Raw genomic sequence first — 26547 nt, 5'->3', positions numbered from 1 at the left:
GTATCAGCAGTATTGGGCCACAGACGAGCTGGCGCCTCCAGACAATAGTATAAATTTGATTGCCGCTAATGGACTTCCATTGACCCAGGTGGGGTATAAAGAAGTGGCTATGACAGTGGGGCAAGCTGAACTGCAACATCAGGGCATGATTGTGATCATGAATGAACCCAGTGATCATAACCCGAAAATAGTGCTGGGAACCAATGTGATGGAACACTGCATGGCTGATGTGTTGAACCTTTTGCAACAGCTAGCCGCCACGGCGGCGGGGAGCCGGCAGAGGGCTGTGCAGCGTGAGATCCGCGCCCTGATGTACCGCCAGCATGTAAGCTCAACCGGAGGGGAGATTGGTGGAGTGCGAGTGATGGATGTTGCTCCATTGACTGTACCCCCTAGGAGTGAGATGATGATCTGGTGTAGGGCAGCAGTAGGGCCTCAGGGGCGTGACTACCCTGCGATGATGGAGCCCATGCCTTCCGAGCACTGGCCCACTGTAGTGGCCGCTCGAGGGGTGGTAGATGTGAAGAAAGGGAGAGTGCCCGTGAGAGTGTTGAACTGTGGGGAGGAAGAAGTCAGGCTCCCCCGGTATGCCACCATTGCCAAGCTGCTCACCCTGGACCCTCACACTATCCAGGAAGCCCGTCCATCCACACTCCCACCTACCACCAGCACTTCCCCACCCCAGGGGGACACCAAGGAGTGGCACCAACAGCTACATGTGGGCACTGATGATACCCCTACACATCACAGGGCAGGGGTACACAAGGTAGTGCAGGAGTACGAACAGGTTTTCAGTAAGCACCCCCTAGACTTTGGGCAGATCAAGGGGGTCCAGCACCACATTCCCACGGGTGAACATCCCACTATCAAAGAGAGGTATAGACCTATTCCCCCTGCACATTACCAGTGTGCCAAAGATATGTTGAAGAATATGAAGGAGGCAGGGGTTATTCGGGACAGTTGTAGTCCCTGGGCCGCTCCGTTGGTACTGGTCAAGAAGAAGGATGGTACCATGCGGATGTGTGTGGACTACCGGAAGATCAACCAGATAACCCATAAAGATGCCTATCCATTGCCTCGTATTGAAGAATCTTTGGCTGCACTGAGAACTGCAAACTACTTCTCGACCCTTGACCTCACCAGCGGATACTGGCAAGTGGCCGTGGCCCCCGAGGACCGGGAAAAGACCGCCTTCACCACCCCGATGGGGCTCTGCGAATTCAATAGCATGCCGTTTGGGCTGTGCAATGCCCCCGGGACCTTCCAACGGTTGATGGAGTGCTGTCTGGGACATTTAAACTTCGAGACCGTCCTGCTGTATTTGGATGATGTGATTGTTTATTCCCAGACGTATGAGGCCCATCTGGAGCACCTGGCCGAGGTGTTCGCGTCCCTTGCCAAGTTCGGGATGAAGTTGAAGCCCTCGAAGTGCCATCTGCTGAAACCCAGGGTGCAGTATCTAGGACATGTGGTGAGTGCGGATGGTGTCGCCCCCGACCCTGAGAAGATCACTGCCATCCAGAGCTGGCCGAGACCAACCACAGTGAGGGAAGTAAGGCAGTTCCTGGGTCTGGTGGGGTACTATCGGCGCTTTATAAAGGGGTACACGAAGATGGCTGCCCCCATGCAAGATCTCCTCGTGGGACAGACCAAAGGTGGTAAACCCATTGGAGCCCCACTGTTGTGGGAGGACAAGCATGAGGAGTCCTTTGGCCAGTTGAAGGCGGCCTTGACCGGAGAAGAGGTCTTGGCGTACCCTGACTATGGGCGCCCGTTCATCCTCCACACGGACGCCAGTAACGTGGGGCTAGGAGCGGTCTTGTCCCAGGTCCAGGATGGAAAGGAGAATGTGATTGCCTACGCCAGCCGAAAACTCCGGCCGACCGAAAGGAACCCTGAGAACTATAGCTCCTTCAAGCTCGAGCTATTGGCGTTGGTGTGGGCTATCACAGAGCGGTTCCGCCACTACCTGGCGGCAGCGAAATTCACCGCGTTTACGGACAACAATCCGCTAACTCACCTGAACACGGCCAAGTTGGGCGCGCTGGAGCAGCGGTGGGTAGCCCGGTTAGCCAACTATGATTTCACCATAAAGTACCGAGCTGGTCGTGTCAACATCAATGCAGATGCACTCTCCCGGATGCCCCATTTGTCAGAAGAGGGGTGTGAGGATGACGACCTCGAGGAGATTGAGTTGCCTGCGTTTCACCAGCCGCCTACTGAGAGGGTACAGGTATGTCAGCAAAGGGTGGATCTGGACCCGCGGCCCAGTCAAGAGTGGCAGGACGCCCAGGACCAAGCGCCGGCTGTCCGCCTTGTCAAGACTCTGGTGGAACAAGGCGCCATGGGAATGGACCCCAGCGCTCCAGCCGAAGCCCAACGCTTGTGGAAAGAACGGAAACGGCTTTACCTACACCAAGGGAGGCTGTACCGTGAGCTGATCAACCCGAAGACCCATGAGAAAATATGCCAGCTAATCGTTCCTCAGGCTGATGTCGCTACTGTACTGCGGGCATACCATGATGGTGCTGGCCACTTCGGGTGGAAGAAGCTGGAGATGCTGTTGAGGGAGCGGTTCTATTGGAGTGGGATGCGTGAATCGGTGGAAGCCTGGTGCCGAGAGTGCGGTCCTTGTACGCTGAGGAGAAAGGACGAGACTAGCCAGAGGGCACCGTTACATCCCATAGTCACCCATCAGCCGCTGGAACTGGTCGCCCTAGACCATGTTAAGCTCACCCCTAGCCGAAGTGGGTACACCTACGCATTGACCATGGTAGACCACTACTCAAGATTTATGGTGGTAGTCCCCGTCAAGGACCTTACTGGTCGAACTGCTGCTCGAGCGTTCCAGGCTTATTTTTGCCGACCCCATGGGTACCCCGAGAAGGTGCTGACTGACCAAGGCCCGGCTTTTGAAGCAGAAGTGTTTCACGAATTCTGTCAGTTGTACGGCTGCAAGAAGATCCGGACCACTCCATACCACGCCCAAACCAACGGCATGTGCGAGAAAATGAACCACTTGGTCCTGGGGCTTCTCAAGACGCTACCGCTGGAAGAACGGAACATGTGGCCGGAAAAGTTACCCGACTTGGTCGACATGTACAATAATATCCCATCCAGCTCGACGAAGTGCACCCCAGCGTATCTGATGAGGGCTCGGCCTGGCCGCCTGCCGGTGGATCTGGAGATGGGGTTGGAGGCTCCGGAAGCACTCCCTTCAACGGCAGAGTGGGAAAGTCGGAGGAGGGCCCAGTATCGGCAAATCCAGGAGTATGTGGAGAAAAACCTCAGTCGAAGTCGAGAACAGCAAGAGCACCGGTTCAACCAGAAGGCGCCTGCAGGTCCTTTCCAGCCAGGAGATGTGGTGCTGAAACGGAAAAGAAAAGCCCACAAACTGGATGACCAGTGGGAGCAAGTCCCTTACGTCGTACAACCCACCGAGTGGGACAATGGAAAAACCTACCAGATCAGTCGTGACCAAGGGGGCACCCTGGCCACAGTTTCTCGGGACCATCTAAAAAAATGCCCCCCAGCGTTGAAAGCAGAGGCTGAAGTACCGGTTTCTCCACCAGTGGAAAAGGCAGCAGAGGTAATCCACACTGTAATGGGTGACTTCCCAGCAAACTGGCCTACACAGAACGGCGCGGTGATACTTCCAGTGATACTGTTCCCACAACCCGTGGATGAAGAAGTAGTGGAAGCGGTTAACCGTGAGCCAGAACCAATGCCAGTGCCCAGGGATGAACCTGCACCCAGCCCCCCTGCACCTCCGCCTGCTCCACACTATAGCAGGGAGGAGGAACCGATTGTTCCCTCTACCCCACTGTTTAGCGCCCCTGACACCGGGCCCCGAAGGTCCACCCGTTCCAACCTAGGTAGACCCCCACTTAGGTACAGGGAGACCGTTCTATGAGTAAGAGGGGCCCGCAAATGTAAAAGAGTGTTGTGTGTTTGTTTGAAAAAGTTGAAAGTTTTGAAAAATGGAAAAACACTGATTGAACCGAGTTTTCACCTGATTTACCGTGTGATTTGCAACCGGCTGGAGCCGGCACCGTTGTCCCCGTGGGGACCGTTTAAAATGCATGGGAACTATCCATGGACAAGCCCGTGAACTGCAGGGCAACCACAAACGTTAAGTGGCTTGTAAATATGTTGGGTACCGTTACCGTTTCCGCAGTGCCGCCTCCGGAGAGGCAGGTTGGAGGGAGGGCCCTGAGCAGAGCAGGCCAGGGCCCAGCCACCAAAGGAACCGGTGGCCACCCTCTGGAGGGGAAGGACAGATCCCGCTCGGGTAACTTGTGTTGGACTGTGGGTCAAGGGGTGCTGCCTGGGTTTTAGGGGCAGCATCAGGGCCAGGTTGCTTGGGTGGGAGAGAGCGGAAACCGTGATCGTACACCGTTGCAACGTTTAAGTAAATGTGCCTCCCGTCTTGGGAAGAGTTTATGATTAAAAATGTTATTTATGTTTGCTTAACCCTGTTATCCCCTTTTTTACAGAAAAATAAAATCGGTGTAGGACGGCAGCCCGCGGACGGTCTGCATTTTGCTAAGGGGGAATGTGTCGCCCTGGGCAAGCCAGGGGACACAGGTCACAACACCACCACACCCCACACTCCAGGTAGGCACATCAGCTAACCAGAAATCCTTGTTGCCTTCCTCCAGAGGTTGATGATGCACACCAGGGGGTGGGCCAGGCGGTTGGCTCCGCCCACCAAGGAGCTCACAACACTGGAGGCAGGAGGAGACCAGGCAGTCTAGTCAGGGAGGAGGAAGTGGAAGGAGTGGAGGAGTAGTCTAGACAGGGCAAAAGTAAACAACTAAGTGAAAGTGAAGGAAGGAAAGTAGTAAAGGAGAAGAGTAAGCAAAGTGACAGAAGGAAAGAAAGCCTGAGAGCCCAGCTTTGTGTAGGGCCAGAACAGCAAGGTCAGCGACGGCGGTGACTGTTTGGAGGGGGACCGTTTGGAAGTTCCTGGAAGGACCCCGTTGGCTGTGTGCCCGGTGGTCTGGAGCAGTGTTCCGAAGGACAGTCAGCACCAGGGCAGGGGCCTCTCGGACCCCGGCAAGGCTAGGAGTCGCCAAATTTGCCAAATCCGTCAGTGACGGGGACGCAGATCCCCCAACAACCAAGTCCCGATTGACGGCAACAGCCCGACCATTACCGGGGAGACACCGCCACCGCCAAGGCACCAGTTTCCCCAGGGCCAGCGCCTGCGGGCAAAGTGTAGAGCTCCTCCGGCCCAGATTGCAGTCGGGGAGCGGGTAACCGGAGGGAATCCACCGCTACCATCAGACAACATAGGTGCAAGGAAGAGAAACGTCACCGTCACCTACCGGGAGTGCAGGTGCAGCCGTCTGTGGGACCGTCCTACCAGCCGTTGGTTTACCATACAAACTGTGTCCGTGTGTCAGGCTGAGTGAGTACCATAGTGCCGCAAGGCACAGCGCTGCCCCCGCGTCCCTGCGCCCTCCAGGCCCTACACTTCACATCTCATCACCGGGCCCCGGGATCACCAACCCCTACCCACGGAGGGGCAACACAACACCTGGCTGCTCCGCATCACCATCCCCGGGACCCCCACACTGAGCAGCGGTGGTGCAATCACCACAACCGTGGGTGGCGTCACGAACTATAACAATCCCCACATCCAACAAACATCCCCCTTTCACTCACGGGCGAGGAGTGTCGCTCGAGACACCCCGGGATCCGGCCCACAGCTCGAGCCACCAGGAGCAGCTGCCGGACCCGAGCAGAAGGGGTGAGCGCGGTGTGCTGACACCCTCCTCCCCGCCCGCGACACCAGCAGTAACCCCAGGTGAAATCACTAACATCACCGCACCGCAGTTGCAGCTCAGTCAGTATGTCCAGAGAGTGCAGTGATTAGTGACGTTTTCTAATGTGACTGTGCACTGCAACTTCAGGATTGCCCACTTTTATTTGCAAAGTAACTAAGTTTTTCTACAAATGTTTTTCATGTTTTCTGGGCAGTAAGGCATATTCAAATTTCAATATTCACTATTCACATCCTTCAGTTTTTTCCCTCCCCATTATTTGAGTGCAACTTTTTTTTTCTCTAATTCACTGTGTGTAAGGCATCATGAAATCTTAAGATTAACAGGGGATTTTGGATTGCAATGTATTGTAGTTCCCAGTGTCAGAAAACTTGGTTTGCATCTTAGCAGGACTATGTCCTTAAATATACTTCAAGAAACCCACAGAAATGGATGGAAATAAAGTGCTGGAGAGATCTGAAGTGACAGCAATGAGTCCAGATCTAATTCCCATAGACACCTGTGGAGAGATCTTAAAATTGCTGTTGGAAGAAGGCGCCTTCACATATGAGAGACCTGGAGCAGTTTGTAAAGCAATAGTCCATAATCCAGGTCAAAGGTATAAGAAGCTTGTGGATGGTTATTGGAAGCGATTGATTGCAGTTATTTATTCCAAAGTGTGTACAACTGTCGCGGGCGGAGGAGGGGACGCTGCGCTCTCCCTCTGCTCGGGTCCGGCTGCCGCCGCTGCTGCGGCCTCTGCTGCTCGGTGGCTCGAGCGATGTGCCGGATCCCGATGACTCGAGCGACGCTCCTCGCCCGTGAGTGAAAAGGGGGCTTGGGTTTAGGGGATTTATTGTCCGTGACGCCATCCACGGTTGTGGTGATTGTGTGGACACCACCGCTGCTCTGTATGGGGATCCCGGGAGTGATGGTATGGAGCAGCTAGATGTTGGCCCTCCCCTCCGTGGGTAGGGGGGTTGGTGGTCCTGGGGCCCGATGATAGAGAGTTAGGATGGCTGACAGGCGGGTTATGGGGCCTGTTGAGGTGCAGGGGCGCAGGGGCAGCGCGGTGCCGCATGGCACGGAGGTACTCACTCAGCCCAAGGATGATGACACAGTTCACGGTAAACAAGCGGCTGGTTGGACGGCTCCCTCGGACGGCTGCGGTGTTGATGTTCCCTGCAAGTTAGCGGTGACTGTCTCTTTCCTGCACCTAAATACGGTTGTTGGTAGCGATGGATTCCCACCGGTAACCCGCTCCCCAGCTTGGATATGAGCCGGAGGAGCCCCTCTTTTGCCCGCAGGCGCTGGCCCTGAGAAACTGGTGCCTTGGCGGTGTCTCTCCAATATGGTTGGACGGTTGCCTTCAATCGGGACTTTGGCTGTTGGGAGACCCAGGAGGTCCCCTTCACTGACGGATTTGGCAAATTCACGGCGACTCCTATCCTTGCCGGGATCCGAAAGGCCCCTGCCAATGGTGCTGGCTTCTCTTCGTATACCGCTCCGGTACCGCCGGGCCACCACCCGTCCACGGTCCTTTCGGCAACCTCCGATCAGCCTCTCCTGCAAACGGTCAGCGCTGTCTGCTAACCTTGCTGTCTCAGTGCGGGGCACACACCCGGACCAACTTCAGGTTCTTAACTGTCACTTTCTCTTCCACCTTAACGCCTCTCTCTTGCTCCTCTACCACTTCACTTCTCCTCTAAAACTCATCTGCCTGGTTTTCCCGCCTCCAGGACTGTGAACTCCTCGGTGGGCGGAGCCAACCACCTGGCCCACCCCCCTGGTGTGGACATCAGCCCCTGGAGGAAGGCAACAAGGGTTTTGTGTCCTGACCTTGGTGTTCCTGCAGGGAAAGTGGGGTGTGTGGTGGTGTCATGACCTGTGACCCCTGGCTTGTCCAGGGCGTCACACAACCAAATATTAAGTTGAGGGGGACAACAATTTTGCCCATCCCATTTTTGGAATTTTGTGTGAAATTATGTCCTATTTGCCATTTCTTCCCTCTTTTTTGTGTTGTTTCATTACACACAAAGGAAATAAACGTGTGTAAGAAAACGTGTAATTGCAAGAATTTTCTGGGAGAAATACTTCAGTTTTTGGAACAATTTCAAGGAAGCCAACACTTTCGGCCATGAATGTATCCACATAAAAACATTACACAATTCTCAATAGTATTTTATGTTGTGTCTACTATAAAGAGAGAAATAGAGAAACTGTTTATTTAAAGTTTTCTCTGAATAATAGATTTGGGTTTTACATGGAAAAAAAAAAAACATCTATTGATCGTTATTTTATACCTAGACAACTTAGAAATGGTATAAACTGTTAAATGTGATTAAAAGCCTAAACAGACTATTTTAATTTAGCCAATAAAGCAAAATAAATAATTATATATTCTCCATCCATTGCTGTAGGCAAAATCCTAATAAGAATAACAAGATAGTGAGTGAGTGTTAGCTTTTTCCCATGCCTTCACTGTGCATCATGGGCGGAACAGGCTTCACATTGAGGTTCACACTTAGTTTACTCGGTTGCTGGAATGAACTCTGTAAACATTAGTAGGATGTTGGTCAAAATTCCTAGAAAGGTTAGAAGTCAATGAGAACAGTTATGAGATGAAGTCTTAGCTTGAAAGGAATCTGGAAGTGAACCAGATGTGGATATGTTAACAATAAAGAATAACGACATAGTTTGGTTAGTATATGACAGCTGAGTATTGTATAACTAACATCTGACACAAGGTCCACATCATGTACATCTATTATGTCTATCACGATTCTACAAGGATCCTGGCAATAATGTGAGGACCAGGAAGAAGAAGCTTCATTCTACTATGGCCTAAGTATTCATTGGCTGCGTAAATGCAGGAATGGGCACTGGGTGCACATGAGTGAAAGGTATTCAAATTAAAAAAAGTTAAATAAAAAATATAGAAACTCCAGAATTAGACTAGACATGTCCAAATTCCACCAATGGTTCATTTTGGATGATTAGTTTCAGAGGTAATTTTAATTAGTTATGGGCTGACCCGGAGTGTAAAAGTAAGCAAAAACTAAACCCCAGGCTTGGACTTCTTAGGGAACTCCGGGTAACGATCCAGATCTGGCAACTCGGGTGATTAAAAAAATAAAGGAAAAAAAAAGGGGGAAAGCAGGCGTGTTATACTTACCTAGTCTCCCGTGCGGCTGTAACACTGCTTCTGGGCCGCTCACACTACTTCCGGAGCTGCCTATTATTCTTCACGCATATGCAGTACTTTCCCCACCCACCTCCAGTCCTCGAATCTCTGATTAATTGCAGTCAGATCGCACCCCCACTCTGTGTGACAGCATGTCTCATTGTTTCTGTGAAGCCCCACAGGTGTTGTGCCGGTGCATTACCTTCAGGGACTCCACGTAGCTGGATCTGGTCACAGGTAGGAGATCTTCTTCTTGTCGTGACGCCACTCTCAGTATTGCGGCCAGTAGGGACCGCCACTGCAGGTTGAGGGTCGCCTGGGGCTGATGGTGTGTGCAGTTAGTTGGAATAGCCTCCTGAGAGTGAGGCAAGCCCCAGGGCCCGGTGTAGATGCGTAGTACTACAAGTCGCAGAATGACTCACACAGGCAGAACTGTCTTTCAAGGGCTTTACTCACATTTGATGGCAGGGTGAGTAGCCCGGGCGTAGCTGAGATGAACCAGGTGGGAACCAGGTATCCTTCAGGCTGACTTTATGAGGGTGACTACCAACTCGCCTTCCTTAGCCCTTGGTGGTTTGGGGTGACCCCGACTTTGAGTCCCTATGGGGGTCACCCAGGGAAGATGCTGCAGCCTCTCTCCCCTTCGTTCGCCGTGTGCTTGTCGCCTGGGCCAGATCACTCCAGCTTCTTGCCTCCTGTGAGCTATGGGCCCTAACTGTGGCTACGTGGCTGCGGCTTTTTGTGGTGTTGTGGCGTGGGCTTTGAGAGCCCCACACCGGCAGGTTTAGCAAAAGAAAGCTGGATCTATCTCCGCTTCGGGATCTGCCGCCCGTTTGGGCCTGGTACTCTCTAGCAGTCTCCTTACTTCCCACTCCGTTGCTCTCTCTCTAGCTGAAGCTGGATTTCGGGTAGCACTCCTAGTTGACCGTTCTCCCCCGTCAGTAGCCACTGCGCGGGCGCTGTTAGACAGCAACAGCCCCACAGGTCTGCTCCTCACTGAGCCCTAAGGAGTTCTGCTCTAACTGACTCACTGCCCCTCCTCTCCTGTTCTTGCCTACGCCACCTAGCAACCAGATTCTCTTACCACACCCCTTGAGAGGAGATGGAGGCTTTTGGCCCCCTCCACTATTCCAGTGAAGGTCAAGGCTTTTCCCCCTCCTGGGATCCCCAGGGGTACTCTCATGGGTACATGTGTGAGACCTGATCACTATGCGCCTGTGTTCCACACCCCTGTCAGCCTTCTGGATTACCTGTATTGTACTGTCCCCAGCATGGGTGCAGTACTCAGTGGTGCCTGACCAGGTCAGGGGCGCCACATTCCCCCTTAGTTATCACCAGCACGTCCTCGGGCTGCAAAGACAAGATTTTTAAAATGCATAAAACATTAAAACATGTAAAACATTTTTAAAAGCACCAGGTACCATACCTCACCACCCTCCACCCACAAGTCCGTTAACCCACCCAAAACCCTTTCACGTTGGCCGCGACTTCAGCCACTTCTGGCAGGATGTAGAGGCGGCTTTCATGGGCTGGTGGTTTCAGGGTATACCTGGCCTGGTGGATCCGCGCCTTCAGCCTCTTCTGGCAGGATGTAGAGGCGGCCTCCACAGTTGGTGCTGACCAGGTACCCTCTTTGTGGTGGAGAGCCAGGCCCCATAAACAGGCATGCTCTCTGGTTGCAGGTGAGCCAAGGCCCCATCATGGACGTGCTCCTCCTGGTTGCAGACGAGCCAAGCCCCTAAACAGGCTGACTCTGGTGGTGGTGGTGCCCTTTTGGTGTAACTATTTACACTGCGAGAGTTTGTGGCTATAGCCAGTTCATAGCCTTAAGGTTTATGGTTTTCTCACAATAGTTTTTGTGGGCACATGCTTAAACGTGAACGTTGCAAAACAAAACTTTTCAAAACTTTAACTTCTTTACTTCTTTCTTTACTTTACTTTACTCCTCCATTTCACCAGGGCTTTGGCCTGTTGGGCTGCGGCACCTGCTGCTTTCTTGCTCTTTGTCGTCGTCTGAGGTAGTTTCATCTGTAGGTTCCTTGTCTTTTCTTTCTTGATCTTCATCTGTGTCTTTATCTCTGTCTTTTCTCACTTGTAGCATGGGGTGGCTGTAAGGTTTGCTGGTGCATAGTGCTACGTCAAGCGCGTACAGTCCTCTTTCGCCTTCATGCATAGTGAATTGTACTGTATTTCCCATCTTTAAGTTTCTGCCAGGGTGTCCTCTAGGCAGATGAGCGTTCACATCTCTTCTGTTGACAAATATCCCTTCTTTGATACCAGGGGCTACAATGAATCCATATCCACTTCTCAAATTGAAATCCTCCACTACTCCTCTGCAAAGGGGTCCTCTGACCTGGGCTTTGGCTCTTCTGAGGAACCTTTTCTCCTGTAGGTCTCTGGCTGTGACTTCTCTCTGCTCTGGAGACTGTGGTGCAGGGGACAGCGTTGTTCTGTTGCGACGCCTTGTCTTGCGGGCTGGGTTCTGCTGGGCTGTTACCTCAATGCCTGCAGGGCCCCAGGTGAGGTTTCTGGGTTGGTCTTCATCAGCAGACGGTGTCAAGTCCTCCTCATCCCAACGTGAATAGGGTAACATCTCCGGCTCTGAGTATTGCTCCACTGCTGGTGGCTCCTGAGTCAGCTCCTCAGCTGCCTGGCCTCCTCTCCCCCTTAGTTCTTCTTGGCACTCCTTTGGTGGCAGTGCTGGGGATGGGCTTTCTTCAGCTGGTCTGGGCGGTGGACTCTCTGGCGCGGCTGCAGGGGTTGCCTGAATCTCCTTGGGGGTATGCGGAGGGAGCAGATACCGATCCACCATCTCTTGTGGGAACTGGGCCTCTAGGTCAGCCTTCAGCTTCCAGTATTCGGGGTCCTCTCCTATCAGGGACTTCCTAGCAGGGACCTCTTTGGACTGGGGAGCGGTGTCTGCTCTGGCCTTGCAGGCCGGGGTAAATGGTGATGCAATCTCTTTGCGGGCCGCGCCCTGTATGGCGGCGGCCTGGTCTTGGCAGGCCGCGCCCGGCATGGCGGCGGCCTGGTCTTGGCGGGCCGCGCCCGGCATGGCGGCGGCCTGGTCTTGGCGGGCCGCGCCCTGTATGGCGGCGGCCTGGATCGGCGTCGCAGCTGCGATGGGATCTGTGCAGGCTGGGCTGGGCGTCGCTGCAGGGACCGGGTCTTGGTGGGCCGAGCAGGGCATCGCTGCGGCGGCCGGGGCTTGGCGGGCCGCGCCTGGCGTGGCTGCGGCCTGGTTCAGCACCTCACTTGCGGCGCGGACGAGCGTTGCTGCGGCGGTGGGGTCTCGGCGGGCCGGGCCTAGCAGGGCGGCGGCCTGGGTCAGCGTTACGCCTGCGGCGCGGATGAGGGTCGCAGTGGCAGCCGGTTCTTTGCGGGCCGGACTGGGCGTTGCTGCAGGGACCGGGTCTTGGTGGGCCGAGCAGGGCATCGCTGCGGCCGCTGGGGCTTGGAAGGCCGCACCTGGCGTGGCTGCGGCCTGCTTCAGCGTCGCCGCACCGGACGCCTCTTCGGGGACCGCGGGCGTGGCAGCAGGGGTCGGGGCACTGGCGCTGGCCGGGGCATCACTCGACTCACCCACCGGTGGCAGCATCGGGGTCTGCGTCATCGCCGTCCTGTCTGGCACTCGGCGCGCGGCTCTCCTTTCATAGGCCCGAACCGCCGCGGTCATCTCCAGCATTTCCATTCGTTCTTCCCGGATCTGCTCCACGACCCGGGTCTCCAGTCGGTCGCAGAACTGGGCCAGCTCCCGATACCACCAGGCAGCGGAGCCCGGTTCTGGGTTTCTGCGGTCAGACGCCATTTCTTCTGCGCCGTCTTCTGCACGATTTCCCAGCAGTGGACTCGCCGTTGCCTCTAGTAGCAAGCTGTTCAGTTTCCGCTCTGCCTCTTTCAGCAGCTCCTCTCCCAGCAGCAGGCTTCTGGCTCCCTTTCTGTCCCGACGTCTCTGAACGCTTCCACTCTCATAGCTGGCAAGGTCAGAACTCTGCAGGGGATCTCTGGGTAGCCACACCTCTTCGTGGGCGGTAACTTCTTCCAGCGCGGGCTGCTGTTGTTTTTCAGCGCGCTTTTCATGGTGGCAATATGGCGGCGCTTCCAATTTTTCAAGCGGACCGCCCAGGCACATGGTCACCTGTCTGGACAGGTCTAGTCCTTATCCTGTTCGTGACGCCAGATGTGAAGCCCCACAGGTGTTGTGCCGGTGCATTACCTTCAGGGACTCCACGTAGCTGGATCTGGTCACAGGTAGGAGATCTTCTTCTTGTCGTGACGCCACTCTCAGTATTGCGGCCAGTAGGGACCGCCACTGCAGGTTGAGGGTCGCCTGGGGCTGATGGTGTGTGCAGTTAGTTGGAATAGCCTCCTGAGAGTGAGGCAAGCCCCAGGGCCCGGTGTAGATGCGTAGTACTACAAGTCGCAGAATGACTCACACAGGCAGAACTGTCTTTCAAGGGCTTTACTCACATTTGATGGCAGGGTGAGTAGCCCGGGCGTAGCTGAGATGAACCAGGTGGGAACCAGGTATCCTTCAGGCTGACTTTATGAGGGTGACTACCAACTCGCCTTCCTTAGCCCTTGGTGGTTTGGGGTGACCCCGACTTTGAGTCCCTATGGGGGTCACCCAGGGAAGATGCTGCAGCCTCTCTCCCCTTCGTTCGCCGTGTGCTTGTCGCCTGGGCCAGATCACTCCAGCTTCTTGCCTCCTGTGAGCTATGGGCCCTAACTGTGGCTACGTGGCTGCGGCTTTTTGTGGTGTTGTGGCGTGGGCTTTGAGAGCCCCACACCGGCAGGTTTAGCAAAAGAAAGCTGGATCTATCTCCGCTTCGGGATCTGCCGCCCGTTTGGGCCTGGTACTCTCTAGCAGTCTCCTTACTTCCCACTCCGTTGCTCTCTCTCTAGCTGAAGCTGGATTTCGGGTAGCACTCCTAGTTGACCGTTCTCCCCCGTCAGTAGCCACTGCGCGGGCGCTGTTAGACAGCAACAGCCCCACAGGTCTGCTCCTCACTGAGCCCTAAGGAGTTCTGCTCTAACTGACTCACTGCCCCTCCTCTCCTGTTCTTGCCTACGCCACCTAGCAACCAGATTCTCTTACCACACCCCTTGAGAGGAGATGGAGGCTTTTGGCCCCCTCCACTATTCCAGTGAAGGTCAAGGCTTTTCCCCCTCCTGGGATCCCCAGGGGTCCTCTCATGGGTACATGTGTGAGACCTGATCACTATGCGCCTGTGTTCCACACCCCTGTCAGCCTTCTGGATTACCTGTATTGTACTGTCCCCAGCATGGGTGCAGTACTCAGTGGTGCCTGACCAGGTCAGGGGCGCCACATTTCCATCACAGGCGCTATGTGAGCTCTCAATTGGTGTAAACATAATAAATAAATTAGCGTAGGGTCCCTCCGTATTATGATACCCACATATACGGTGATATGATAATGCATACGGCTACAGACTGCAGCCCAAAGCTGTGTGCTTATGTCGCGGGCGGAGGAGGGGACGCCGCGCTCTCCCACTGCTCGGGTCCGGCTGCCGCGGCTGCTGCGGCCTGCCGCTGCTCGGTGGCTCGAGCGATGGGCCGGATCCCGGGGACTCGAGCGGCGCTCCTCGCCCGTGAGTGAAAAGGGGATTGGTTTTGGGATTGTTGGGGTGAGTTTATTGTCCGTGACACCACCCACGGTTGTGGTGATTTATTAACACCACCGCTGCTCTGTATGGGGATCCCGGGCAGGATGGTATGGAGCAGCCAGTTGTTATGTTGCCCCTCCGTGGGTAGGGGTTGGTGATCCTGGGGCCCAGTGATGAGGTGGGTGATGCAGGGCTTGGTGGGCGCAGGGACGCGGGGGCAGCGCTGTGCCTTACGGCACTGTGGTACTCACTCAGCCTGAGACGATGACACATCGTCATCCTCGCACCCTTCTTCTGACAAATGGGGCATTCGGGAGAGTGCATCAGCATTAATGTTGACACGACCAGCTCGGTACTTGATGGTGAAGTCATAGTTGGCTAGCCTGGCCACCCACCGCTGTTCCAACGCGCCCAACTTGGCCGTGTCCAGGTGAGTCAACGGATTGTTGCCCGTCCAACACCGGTTTTATTTTCTGTAAAATATATAAAAGTAAAACGGTAACATTTATACAAATCATGGCACAGCAGGAGGTTCATCTCTTAAACGTTACTAACGGTTTTACGGGTACGGTTTCCGCTCTCTCCCACCCAAGCAACCTGGCCCTGATGCTGCCCCTAAAACCCAGGCAGCACCCCTTTACCCAAGTCCAGCACAAGTCACCCGAGCGGGATCTGTCCTTCCCCTCCAGAGGGTAGCCACCAGTTCCTGTGGTGGCTGGGCCCCAGCCTGCTCTGCTGAGGGCCCTCCCTCCAACCTGCCTCTCCAGAGGCGGCAACAGCGGAAATGGTACGGTAAACCAACTATTTACATGCCACTAACGTTTGTGGTTGCCCTGCAAGTTCACGGGCTTGTCCATAAGCAGTTCCTCATGCAAACTCTTAAACGGTCCCCACGGGGACAACGGTGCCGGCTACGGCCGGTTTTCTCACAATCACGGTTGTAGACAATCTGATAACTGTTCGGTTATTATTTCTGCTTATCATTTTCAACTTTTAAACTCTCAAACAAACACACACAGACTCCCTGATCCCCTCTTTAAAGGACGGTCTCCCTGTACCTAAGTGGGGGTTTACCTAGGTTGGGACGGGTGGACCTCCGGGGTCCGGTGTCAGTGGGGCTAGGCAGTGGGGCAGAGGTAACAATCGGTTCCTCCTCCCGGCTATCATGCGGGGCAGGCGGAGGCATAGGGGAGCTGGGGACAGGTTCATCCCTGGGCACTGGCACTGGTTCTGGCTCACGGTTGACCGCTTCCACCACTTCTTCATCCACAGGTTGTGGGAACAGTATCACTGGAAGAATCACCGCGCCATTCTGTGTAGGCCAGTCTGCTGGGAAGTCACCCATCACAGTGTGGATCACCTCTTCTGCCTTCTCTGCTGGTGGAGGGACTGGTAATTCAGCCATCACCCTTAATGCTGGTGGGCACCTTTTCAGATGGTCCCGGGAAACTGTGGCCAAAGTGCCTCCCTGGTCACGACTGATTTGGTAGGCCTTCCCATCTTCCCATCCTGTGGGCTGTATGACGTAAGGGTTCTGTTCCCATTGATCATCCAGCTTGTGGGTTCTCCTTTTCCGCTTCAGTACGACATCTCCGGGCTGAAAAGGGCCAGCAGACGCCTTTTGATTAAAGCGCTGCTCCTGCAGTTCCCGACTCCGACTTAAGTTCTTCTCGACATATTCTTGAATCTGCCGGTATTGTGCTCTCCGCCGAGTTTCCCATTCAGCTGCCGAGGGGAGTGCTTCTGGGGCCTCCAACCCCATTTCCAGGTCCACCGGCAGGCGGCCGGGGCGAGCCCTCATCATATATGCAGGGGTGCACTTTGTGGAGCTGGACGGGATATGGTTGTACATATCGACCAAGTCGGGTAGCTTCTCCGGCCACAGGTTCCGCTCTTCCAGCGGTAACGTCTTGAGGAGTCCCAGGACCAAGTGGTTCATCTTCTCACACATGCCGTTGGTCTGGGCATGGTAAGGGGTGGTCCGGATCTTCTTACAGCCGTACAACTGGCAGAACTCGTGGAACACCTCCGCTTCAAAAGCCGGGGCTTGGTCAGTAAGCACCTTTTCTGGATATCCATGCGGTCGACAGAAATAAGCCTGGAACGTTTGACCAGTTAGGTCCTTGACGGGGACAGCCACCATGAATCTTGAATAGTGGTCTACGATGGTCAACGCGTAGGCGTACCCACTTCGGCTGGGGGTGAGCTTGACATGGTCTAGGGCGACCAGTTCCAGCAGGCTGATGTGTGATGATCGGGTGTAGGGGCGCCCTCTGGCTAGCCTCGTCCTTCCTCCTCAGCGTACAAGGACCACACTCTCGGCACCAGGCTTCTACCGACTCCCGCATCCCACTCCAGTAGAACCGCTCTCTCAACAGCATCTCCAGCTTCTTCCACCCGAAGTGTCCGGCTCCATCATGGTATGCCCGCAAAACAGTAGCCACTTCGGCTTGGGGAATAACCAACTGGCAGATTTTCTCATGAGTTTTCGGGTTGATCAGCTCACGGTACAGCTTCCCTTGATGTAGATACAGCCGTTTCCGCTCCTTCCACAAGCGCTGGGCTTCAGGGTCCATTCCAACAGCACCTTGTTCCACCAGGGTCTTGACGAGGCGGACAGCCGGTGCCTGGTTTTGAGCTTCCTGCCACTCTTGACTGGGCCGTGGGTCCAGGTCCACCCGTTGTTGATGTACCTGTACCTTCTCAGTTGGTGGCTGGTGAAATGCAGGCAACTCAATCTCCTCGAGGTCGTCATCCTCGCACCCTTCTTCTGACAAATGGGGCATTCGGGAGAGTGCATCAGCATTAATGTTGACACGACCAGCTCGGTACTTGATGGTGAAGTCATAGATGGCTAGCCTGGCCACCCACCGCTGTTCCAATGCGCCCAACTTGGCCGTGTCCAGGTGAGTCAACGGATTGTTGTCCGTGAAGGCGGTGAATTTTGCTGCAGCCAAGTAGTGGCGGAACCTCTCTGTGATAGCCCATACCAATGCCAGGAGCTCGAGCTTGAAGGAGCTGTAGTTCTCAGGGTTCCTTTCAGTTGGCCGAAGCTTCCGGCTAGCATAAGCAATCACCTTCTCCTTCCCATCCTGGACCTGGGACAGGACTGCTCCTAGTCCCACATTGCTGGCGTCTGTGTAGAGGATGAACGGGCAGCCATAGTCAGGATACGCTAGGACCTCTTCTCCAGTCAAGGCCGCTTTCAGCTGGCAGAAGGACTCCTCATGCTTTTCTTCCCACACCAGTGGGGCTCCGATGGGTCTACCACCTTTGGTCTGTCCCACGAGGAGATCTTGCATGGGGGCAGCCATCTTCGTGTACCCTTTGATAAAGCGCCGGTAGTACCCCACCAGACCCAGAAACTGCCTTACTTCCCTCACGGTGGTTGGTCTCGGCCAGCTCTGGATGGCAGTGATCTTCTCAGGGTCGGGGGCGACACCTTCTGCACTTACCACGTGCCCCAGGTACTGCACTCTGGGTTTCAGCAGGTGACACTTAGAGGGCTTCAATTTCATCCCGTATTTGGCAAGGGACGCGAACACCTCGGCTAGGTGCTCCAGATGGGCTTCATACATCTGAGAGTACACAATCACATCATCCAGGTATAACAGGACGGTCTCGAAGTTTAGATGTCCCAGACAGCACTCCATCAGCCGTTGGAAGGTTCCAGGGGCATTGCACAGCCCAAACGGCATACTATTGAATTCACAGAGCCCCATTGGGGTGGTGAAGGCGGTTTTCTCCCGGTCTTCCGGGGCCACAGCCACTTGCCAGTACCCACTGGTGAGGTCAAGGGTAGAGAAGTAATTTGCGGTTCTCAGTGCGGCCAAGACTCTTCAATACGGGGCAGTGGGTAGGCATCTTTATGGGTTATCTGATTAATCTTCCGGTAGTCCACACACATCCGCATGGTACCATCCTTCTTCTTGACCAGTACCAACGGAGCGGCCCAGGGACTACAGCTGTCCCGAATAACCCCTGCCTCCTTCATATTCCTCAACATATCTTTGGCACACTGGTAATGTGCAGGGGGAATAGGCCTGTACCTCTCTTTGATAGGGGGGTGTTCCCCAGTGGGGATATGGTGTTGGACCCCCTTGATCTGCCCAAAGTCTAGTGGATGTTTGCTGAAAACCTGTTCATACTCCCGCACCACCCTGTATACCCCTGCTTTGTGATGTGTAGGGGTATCATCAGTGCCCACGTGTAGCTGTTGGTGCCACTCATTTACCTCCCCTTGAGGCGGGGAAGTGCTGGTGGTAGGTGGGGATACTGAGGGACTGGCTTCGTGGATGGTGTGGGGATCCAGGGTGAGTAACTTAGCAATGGTGGCATACCGGGGAAGCCTGACCTCTTCCTCCCAACAGTTCAGCACCCTCACAGGCACTCTCCCCTTCTTCACGTCTACCACCCCTCGGGCGGCCATTACAGTGGGCCAGTGCTCGGAGGGTATAGGCTCCATCATGACAGGGTAGTCACGCCCCTGAGGCCCTACTGCTGCCCTACACCAAATCATCATCTCACTCCTAGGGGGCACAAGCAACGGAGCCACATCCATCACTCTCACTCCACCAATCTCTCCTCCTGTTGAGTTTACATGCTGGCGGTACATCAAGGCTCGGATCTCACGCTGCACAGCTCTCTGTCGGCTCCCCGCCGCCGTGGTGGCCAGCTGCTGCAGTAGGGCCAACACATCCCCCATACAGTGCTCCATCACATTGGTTCCTAGCACTATCTTCGGGTTATGATCACTGGGTTCATTCATGATCACAATCATACCCTGGTGTTGCAGTTCAGCTTGCCCTACTGTCATAGCCACCTGTTTATACCCCACTTAGGTCAATGGGAGTCCATTGGCAGCAATTAGCGTTATACTAGTGTCTGGGGGTGCCAGCTCGTCTATCCCCCAATACCGCTGGTACAATGTGTATGGTATGGTGGTTACCTGTGATCCAGTGTCCAAGAGAGCCATCACCGGTATGCCGTCCACAGCCACGGGGATGATGGGCCGGGCCCCGATATACCGGTCCCGCCAGTCCGAGGGGCCACGGGGTTCTACTTCTGAGGGTTGGCCCGGGGCCCCAGGGGTTGCTCGTTTAACGGGCACTGTCGGATGTAATGCCCAGGCTTACGGCACTTGTAGCAGGTTGGAGGTCTGCCCCGCGGGTTGCTATTACTTCTCCGCTGCATCCAGGGAACATCCTCAGGACTGTCGGCAAGCTGTATTTGTGCTGAAGGTTGAGATCTGGTCAAAGGTTGGAGTGCAGCAAGAATCTTGGCGAGGTCTCCATCCATGCGACGGACCTGGGCTGCCAGTTCCTCCATAGTGCTGTTTGGGCCGGTAGGTGTTGGAGCGGTTGGTAGGGCAGGGGCTACCACGACGGGGGCCGTCTCAATGGGCCACGGAGCTGGCTCCAGGACTTCTGAGGCTGGGGGCTGTAGTGCTTTAATGGCCCGTTCCTTTAACACAGCAAAGTCCACATCAGGGTGTTCCAGGGCCCACAGCCGGAGTTGTTTGCGATCTTCAGGGGATCTCATCCCCTGCACAAATTGCTCTACTAACATCTTGTTGCTGTCCGCCTCATTGATAGGATTCACCCGCTTTAGCGTGCGGAGGGCGGTTTGCAGACGTAGAGCATAGTCCCGAATGCTATCCACAGCCCGTTGCCTGCACTGGTAAAACTGCATCCTCAGCCCAGCTTCGGTACGGGTCTCAAAGGCAGTCTGTAGCTTCTCAAAGATGGTGGCTACAGAGAGCCGGTCCCCCTCGGCCCAGGTCTCCGCCTCCTGCTCAGCCGCACCGGTTAACTGGCCCAGCACTACCGCTGCGCGTTGCTTATCGGTCAGGGGGTACAGCTCTAGCAACGGGTTAAGCTTTTTCCGGAAGACCTGCAAAGCATCAGGTTTCCCGTCATACTGCGGTAGCCAGGTAGCTCCAAGCGCATAGGGCAGGGAGAACGGCATCACCTGAGCGAGCGCGGGGGCCGCGGCACCTCCCGCCAACGCGGCCGGAACCTGGGCAGGCCCATTCCCATCCGCGGGTGCCACTGCGGCTGCGACCACCGCTCCTCCAGCGGCTCCGTCGGGCGCAGACATCTTGTTTCCGTCCCCCTTAGCTTCTTTCCGGTCCCTCCTCTATTGGGGCGGAGTTTTGGCCTTCGCGCCTCTGCTAATCGAGAAGACGCTCGAGCGGGAACTTTTCACGCCAAAGATGGCGACTTCTGAAATTTTTCAGCCGGATACCTCCGGCGGTCACAAGGCGCACCTCTACCCAACGGCAGAGCGGTAAGATCCTGTTCGTGACGCCAAGTTGTCGCGGGCGGAGGAGGGGACGCCGCGCTCTCCCACTGCTCGGGTCCGGCTGCCGCGGCTGCTGCGGCCTGCCGCTGCTTGGTGGCTCGAGCAATGGGCCGGATCCCGGGGACTCGAGCGGCGCTCTTCGCCCGTGAGTAAAAAGGGGATTGGTTTTGGGATTGTTGGGGTGAGTTTATTGTCCATGACGCCACCCACGGTTGTGGTGATTTATTAACACCACCGCTGCTCTGTATGGGGATCCCGGGCAGGATGGTATGGAGCAGCCAGTTGTTATGTTGCCCCTCCGTGGGTAGGGGTTGGTGATCCCGGGGCCCAGTGATGAGGTGGGTGATGCAGGGCTTGGTGGGCGCAGGGACGCGGGGGCAGCGCTGTGCCTTGCGGCACTGTGGTACTCACTCAGCCTGAGACGATGACACAGTTCTCGGTAAAACACACGGCTGGGAAGACGGTTCCCACGGACGGCTGCACTTGCTTTCCCCAGTAGGTGACGGTGACGGTCCCTCTGTCCTGCACCTATGTTGATATTGGTTGCGATGGGTTCCCACCGGTAACCTGCTCCCCGGCTTGGATATGGGCCGGAGGAGCCCTACTTTGCCCGCAGGCGCTGGCCCTGAGAAACTGGTGCTTTGGCGGTGGCGGTGTCTCTCCGTTACGGTTGGACTGTTGCCTTCAATCGGGACTTGGTTGTTAGGAGACAGACGTCCCCTTCACTGATGGATTTGGCAAATTATGGCGACTCCTAGCCTTGTCGGGATCCGAGAGGCCCCTGCCCTGGTGCTGACTGTCCTTTGTATACTGCTCCAGACCGCCGGGCCACTACCCGTCCGCGGTCCTTCCAGCAACCTCTGAGCAGTCCCCCTCCAGACTATCACCGCCGTCTGCTGACCTTGCTGACACTGTCCAGGCACACAGCCACGGACCAACTTCAGGCTTTACTACTGTTTCCTTTTCACTTGACTTCAGCTTCACTCCTCTACCACTTCACTGTTTTCCTCCTCACACTTTCACTTCCCTCACTAGACTAGACTGCCTGGTTCTTCCCGCCTCCAGGGCTGTGAACTCCTTGGTGGGCCGAGCCAACCGCCTGGCCCACCCCCTGGTGTGAACATCAGCCCCTGGAGGAAGGCAACAAGGATTTTGGGTTAGCCTTGGTGTTCCTAACTGGGGTGTAGGGTGTGGTGGTGTTGTGACCTGTGACCCCTGGCTTGCCCAGGGCGTCACACTTATCTTGGCTGTGTATCAAAATAAGAGGGACTGCATGCAGCTTTTTTAATTATTTAAATAAATTATGGGAGGGCGCATGGTTATTGGGCCCCATTAGCCTAAAAATAGTAGCCTGTAGCCTAGCCTCCCAGGATTGTTGCATCCATTAGATGCAACATCCTTTACCAGGCTCATCCTGATAGCACTGGTGCAATGGCAATCGGGGTAATAAGGGATTAATGACAGCTCACAGCTGCCACTAAACCCCAGATTAATAATCTGTAAGTGAAAAAAATCCATTATTTTAAATAAAATAAAAATTAAATCACCCTTTTCACACCTTTATTAACCCCCAAAACATCCAGTTCTGACGTAATCCACATGAGGTCCCATGATAATTCCAGCTCTGCCACATTACTGAAGTTACATCATCGCCCACTTTGAGCTTCAAGCAGAGACTGAGCCGCAGTGATGAGCGGTGACATCACTCAGTTTATTTGCTGTCACATCTGGAGGTTTCCACAGTCCTCCAGCTGTCACTGCAGGTTACCTAACCTTAGGTAACCTCATTAAACTCAGTGATCTCAGTGAGGTCACTGCGTTTACAGACCTGCATCTCCTAGCAGAAAACTGTGGGTTCTTTTGCAAAGAGATGCAGATTTGGTGGTGAAATTTTTACCATATTCCTGCACCCAATCTACACCTTCTGGCAAAAAAAATTGCATCAAACCACATGAGGATTAGAATCGAGGGGGTGAGGAATTGCTGCTACACAGTATTGGGAGGGAAACTGCTGTGTACACAGTATGGGGGGAATTTGTTCCTACACAGTATGAAGAGCAAGGGGGAGCAATTGGTGCGGATACAGTCTGAAAAGCGAGGAAAGGAGGTTTGTGCAAATACCGTATGGGGTGGAATTGGTGCCCACACACAATGAATAACAAGTGGGAGGGAATTGGTGTAAACAAAGTCTGCGGAGTGAGAGGTGGATGAATTGGTGCCTACACGTATGAGCAGTGGGGGGCAATTGGTGCAGATACAGAATGAAGAATGAAGAAGAGGGGGATTTCTGTAAATACAGCATAAGGAGTGAAGGTGGGATTGGTGCCTACACAGTATGAAGTTCGAAGGGGGATAGGTGCAGACACAGTATGAGGAGCAATGGGGGAATGAGTGCAGACATGATATTAGGAACTGGGGGGAGGAATGGGTACAGACACAGTATAGCAAGGGGGTTTTATGAGGATACAGTATGGAGAGTGAGGGGAAAAATGCGTGAGAAGATAGCATGATAAATGGGGGAGTTGGGAAGTGTATAAGGAGGTACTATGGGGAGGAATTGGGGAATGTGTGTGGAAACAGTAAAGAAAGCAGGTGGATAAATATGTGAGGATATAATATAGTGAGTAGCGGAGGAATGTGTAAAGAGACTGTATGAGGGAGGACAGAATAATGTGAGGAGATGGTATGGGGCAGAAACGTGTGAGGAGCAAAGAATTAAGACTGGTTAGTGTATGTGAGGGGCGACATAGAGAGGGGCAGCATGGAGGAACAGTGTGGGGGCACAGCAAGGAGGGGACAGTATGCCGAGGAGGAAGAGTGTGATGCGAGGGTGCAGTATAGAGACTGGACAGTATAGGGAGGACACAGTGTGAGAGCACAGTGTGAAGTGGGGACCCAGTATTGAAAGGAGAGGGCAGTGTGGAGGGCATGTACCATAAGAAGAATACTGTGTGCCTCTTATTTTGTTCAGGGAGCACAGTGACAATTATTTATTCAGAGGCACAGCGTAGGGCAGATATTTTTATTCAGTAGCACTCTATTCACGCTGCTATTTGTCAATACACATTGTTGAGATGTGCTGCAAAAGTCCAGAGCAGAGGGAAGTCTGCAGAGATGAGCTGTGGATGTGAAAAGCCATCATGGCATCAAGGGAAGATGAAGAGAAAAAAGTAAGAGAACAACTCCAATGAGAGAAGATGTCATCTATAAGTTACCTTGGTGTAAATGATTATTTGTGATACTGACTACGTTTCATCAGTAGTATAGTTCATGCATTATCCACAGTAGGATAATGACTCATAACAACGACTCCCAGTATTTGCTTTTGATTATTAAGAACATACTGGGAGTCATAGGATCATGCGATACAAATGTATATGGGTCAGACCTGACAATACACTTGATGTACCATGTACTAATGGTGATTCTGGTGGTAAAATGATGTAGTTCTGTACTTTTGATGGTTCTGTTGCTATATTTATGGGGGATTGTGATGCCGTGTTTCTGTACTGATGGCAGTTCTAATGATATCACTTTGTACTGCTGGTGGTTCTGGTGATGTATTCTTGTGCTGTTATTGGTTGTGATCCTGTACACATGTAACAATCCAAAACTTGTAAGATTACATGAGACATAGTTATGTTAATAAAGAATTGCACTGTCTGAAAAGTTAAATCTTACTACATCTTTATTTATGTTAGGAGCATTGCATTAATGGGGTTTGTAAAGTTTGTGATGAAAGTCTGCAGTCACCCTATGTAACTGTACATGTCTGAATCCTCACATTGCAAGTGTGTCGCCCAGGGAATGGGGTACTCGGTCCCGGGCAGTACATACAATTGAGGGATGTCACTGTGGTGGCCGTTGCCTGGTCCCGTGCCCTGGGTGCTTTTTATAAAGGGAATATTTACAGGGGAGATAAGCGTTAATGTTCATGTGATGCCACCTGCGGGTTGCGGTTATGATTGTGGAACCCCCGCTGCTGATGTGGGTACTCCCAGGGCTGGTGGTTGCGGCAGCTGTGATGGTAAGCCCTCCGCAGGTAGGGCTGAGCCTGGGAGATGTGAGATGGGGAGCTTTGGCAGTTTATAATGAAGGAGACCACACCGGGGTTGTAATGAACAGTCCTTGCTCACTTTTAACATTTGGACGGCTGGTTCAGGTCCCTGATATTCCAGTGCCAGTTTAGTGACTTGGTTGCTCTGCCCACGAAGCTTGAAATTTTGGGGGTCCTGCAGCTATGATAAAGCGGTCTGTCCATTCGGCTGGCAGTGTGTACCCTGTGGGGAGGTATGTGTCCGAAATCCGATCCACGCTTTACTGCGGATGCCCCCGGATCTTTTAGGTCAGTGAGGCCCGTGGATGACCCTCACTGTGCAGGATTTGCCAGGCTGTATGAATCTGTCGCCTGACCTAGAGCCCTGTGCCCTGTGCATGCCCAGGTTCCAGTGGTGCGCCGTCGAACCATCCCTGGGGTCTTCACTCTGGCCCAGAGGTCCTTAGGTGCTCCTATGCTGGCAACCTGACTCTCATGCCCCCGGGTCACCGTTACACAGACCCAGCTCCAGGCACACTTCACTTCTGCACCTTACATTGTGCTCTCTCTCCTACGACTCCAACAGACTGTCTTTCCCCCTCCCACCAGGTGGTCTAGTCTCTGGATTCGCTCTGTCCACTGGATGGCCCTCCCCTTATCTGACTAACCCCTTGAGCCCTGGTATGAATGGCAACTGAGATTTTAGGTGTGTGTTGCTGTTACTGGCACTGGTGTTCCAGGTCCCAGAGGGTAGGTCCTGCATCCCCGTGAGGATGCAGTTCCCTGTAGTGCCCTGAGTGGCTCAGGGGTGCTACACAAGCACTGCATAGGAGCATGGGAGTTGTAACCAGGCCACTCACTTGGCTCCGGGTTAGAAGCAAAGATAGGTACAGTTTTCATTTTAAGTCCAGTGGGTTAATTTCGTCCTCATAAAGCTCCCCAGGGAAAATAAAACAAAACAGCCTTTTCTGGCACAAAATAATAAACAGCAAAAATAATAAGTTGTAAATATATCTGCAGGTTTCATCCACGAAGGATCTCATAATACCAAGGTCCCACAAGAGAGTGCCCACCTCCACACACACAGACCACATGTGAGACTAAAAGTCTACATTTTAATCCATATACCACTCCCATGGGTGGGGGTATGTGAGTGTCGCGGGCAGCGGGGTACTGCGCTCGCTAACGCTCGGGTCCGGCGCTGCTGCTGCTCGGTGGCTCGGGCAGTGGGCCGGATCCGGGGACTCGAGCGGCGCTCCTCGCCCGTGAGTGAAAAGGGGGTGGTTTGCTTAGTCCGTGACGCCACCCACGGGTTGTGGTGAAGATGGGCACCACCGCTGCTGGTGACGGGGATCCCGGGAGCGATGGTAGGGAGCAGCTGGGATGTTGTTTTCCCCTCCGTGGGTAGGGGTTGGTGGTCCTGGGGCCCGGTGGTGTGACGGAAAGGCAGAGTCGGTGAGGTGCAGGGTTGCAGGGACAGCGCGGCGCGGTGCCGGATGGCACGGGTGTACTCACTCAGCAATTGATGCACAAAGTCTCCGGTAAACCAAACGGCTGGATGGATGGGTCCCGCAGCCGGCTGCAGTGTCTCTCCCCGGACAGGTGATGGTGGCTGTCTCTCCCTGCACC

At 54.2% G+C, this 26547-nt stretch overlaps 1 protein-coding gene across 2 annotated transcripts in view; it reads right to left on the bottom strand.

Annotated features, from left to right (window-relative positions):
* Window positions 1–26547, bottom strand: part of C1QTNF7 (C1q and TNF related 7) — a 178472-nt gene that overhangs the window by 55093 nt on the left and 96832 nt on the right. The window contains exon 1 of one of the 2 annotated variants that reach the window (XM_075333540.1): window positions 14831–14902. The exons of the other annotated variant lie outside the window; for it this stretch is intronic. Coding sequence (XP_075189655.1) covers window positions 14831–14858 — 28 coding nt within the window. The 5' untranslated portion in view covers window positions 14859–14902. Of the gene's footprint in view, window positions 1–14830; window positions 14903–26547 lie in introns of those variants that run through there. 2 annotated transcript variants of the gene reach the window in all.

This window comes from Anomaloglossus baeobatrachus, chromosome 1 (assembly GCF_048569485.1).
Source record: "Anomaloglossus baeobatrachus isolate aAnoBae1 chromosome 1, aAnoBae1.hap1, whole genome shotgun sequence".
NCBI classification, from domain to species: Eukaryota; Metazoa; Chordata; class Amphibia; order Anura; family Aromobatidae; genus Anomaloglossus; species Anomaloglossus baeobatrachus.
Note: the sequence above shows the minus strand (reverse complement) of the source record. Positions and strands in the feature narration are given on the sequence as shown.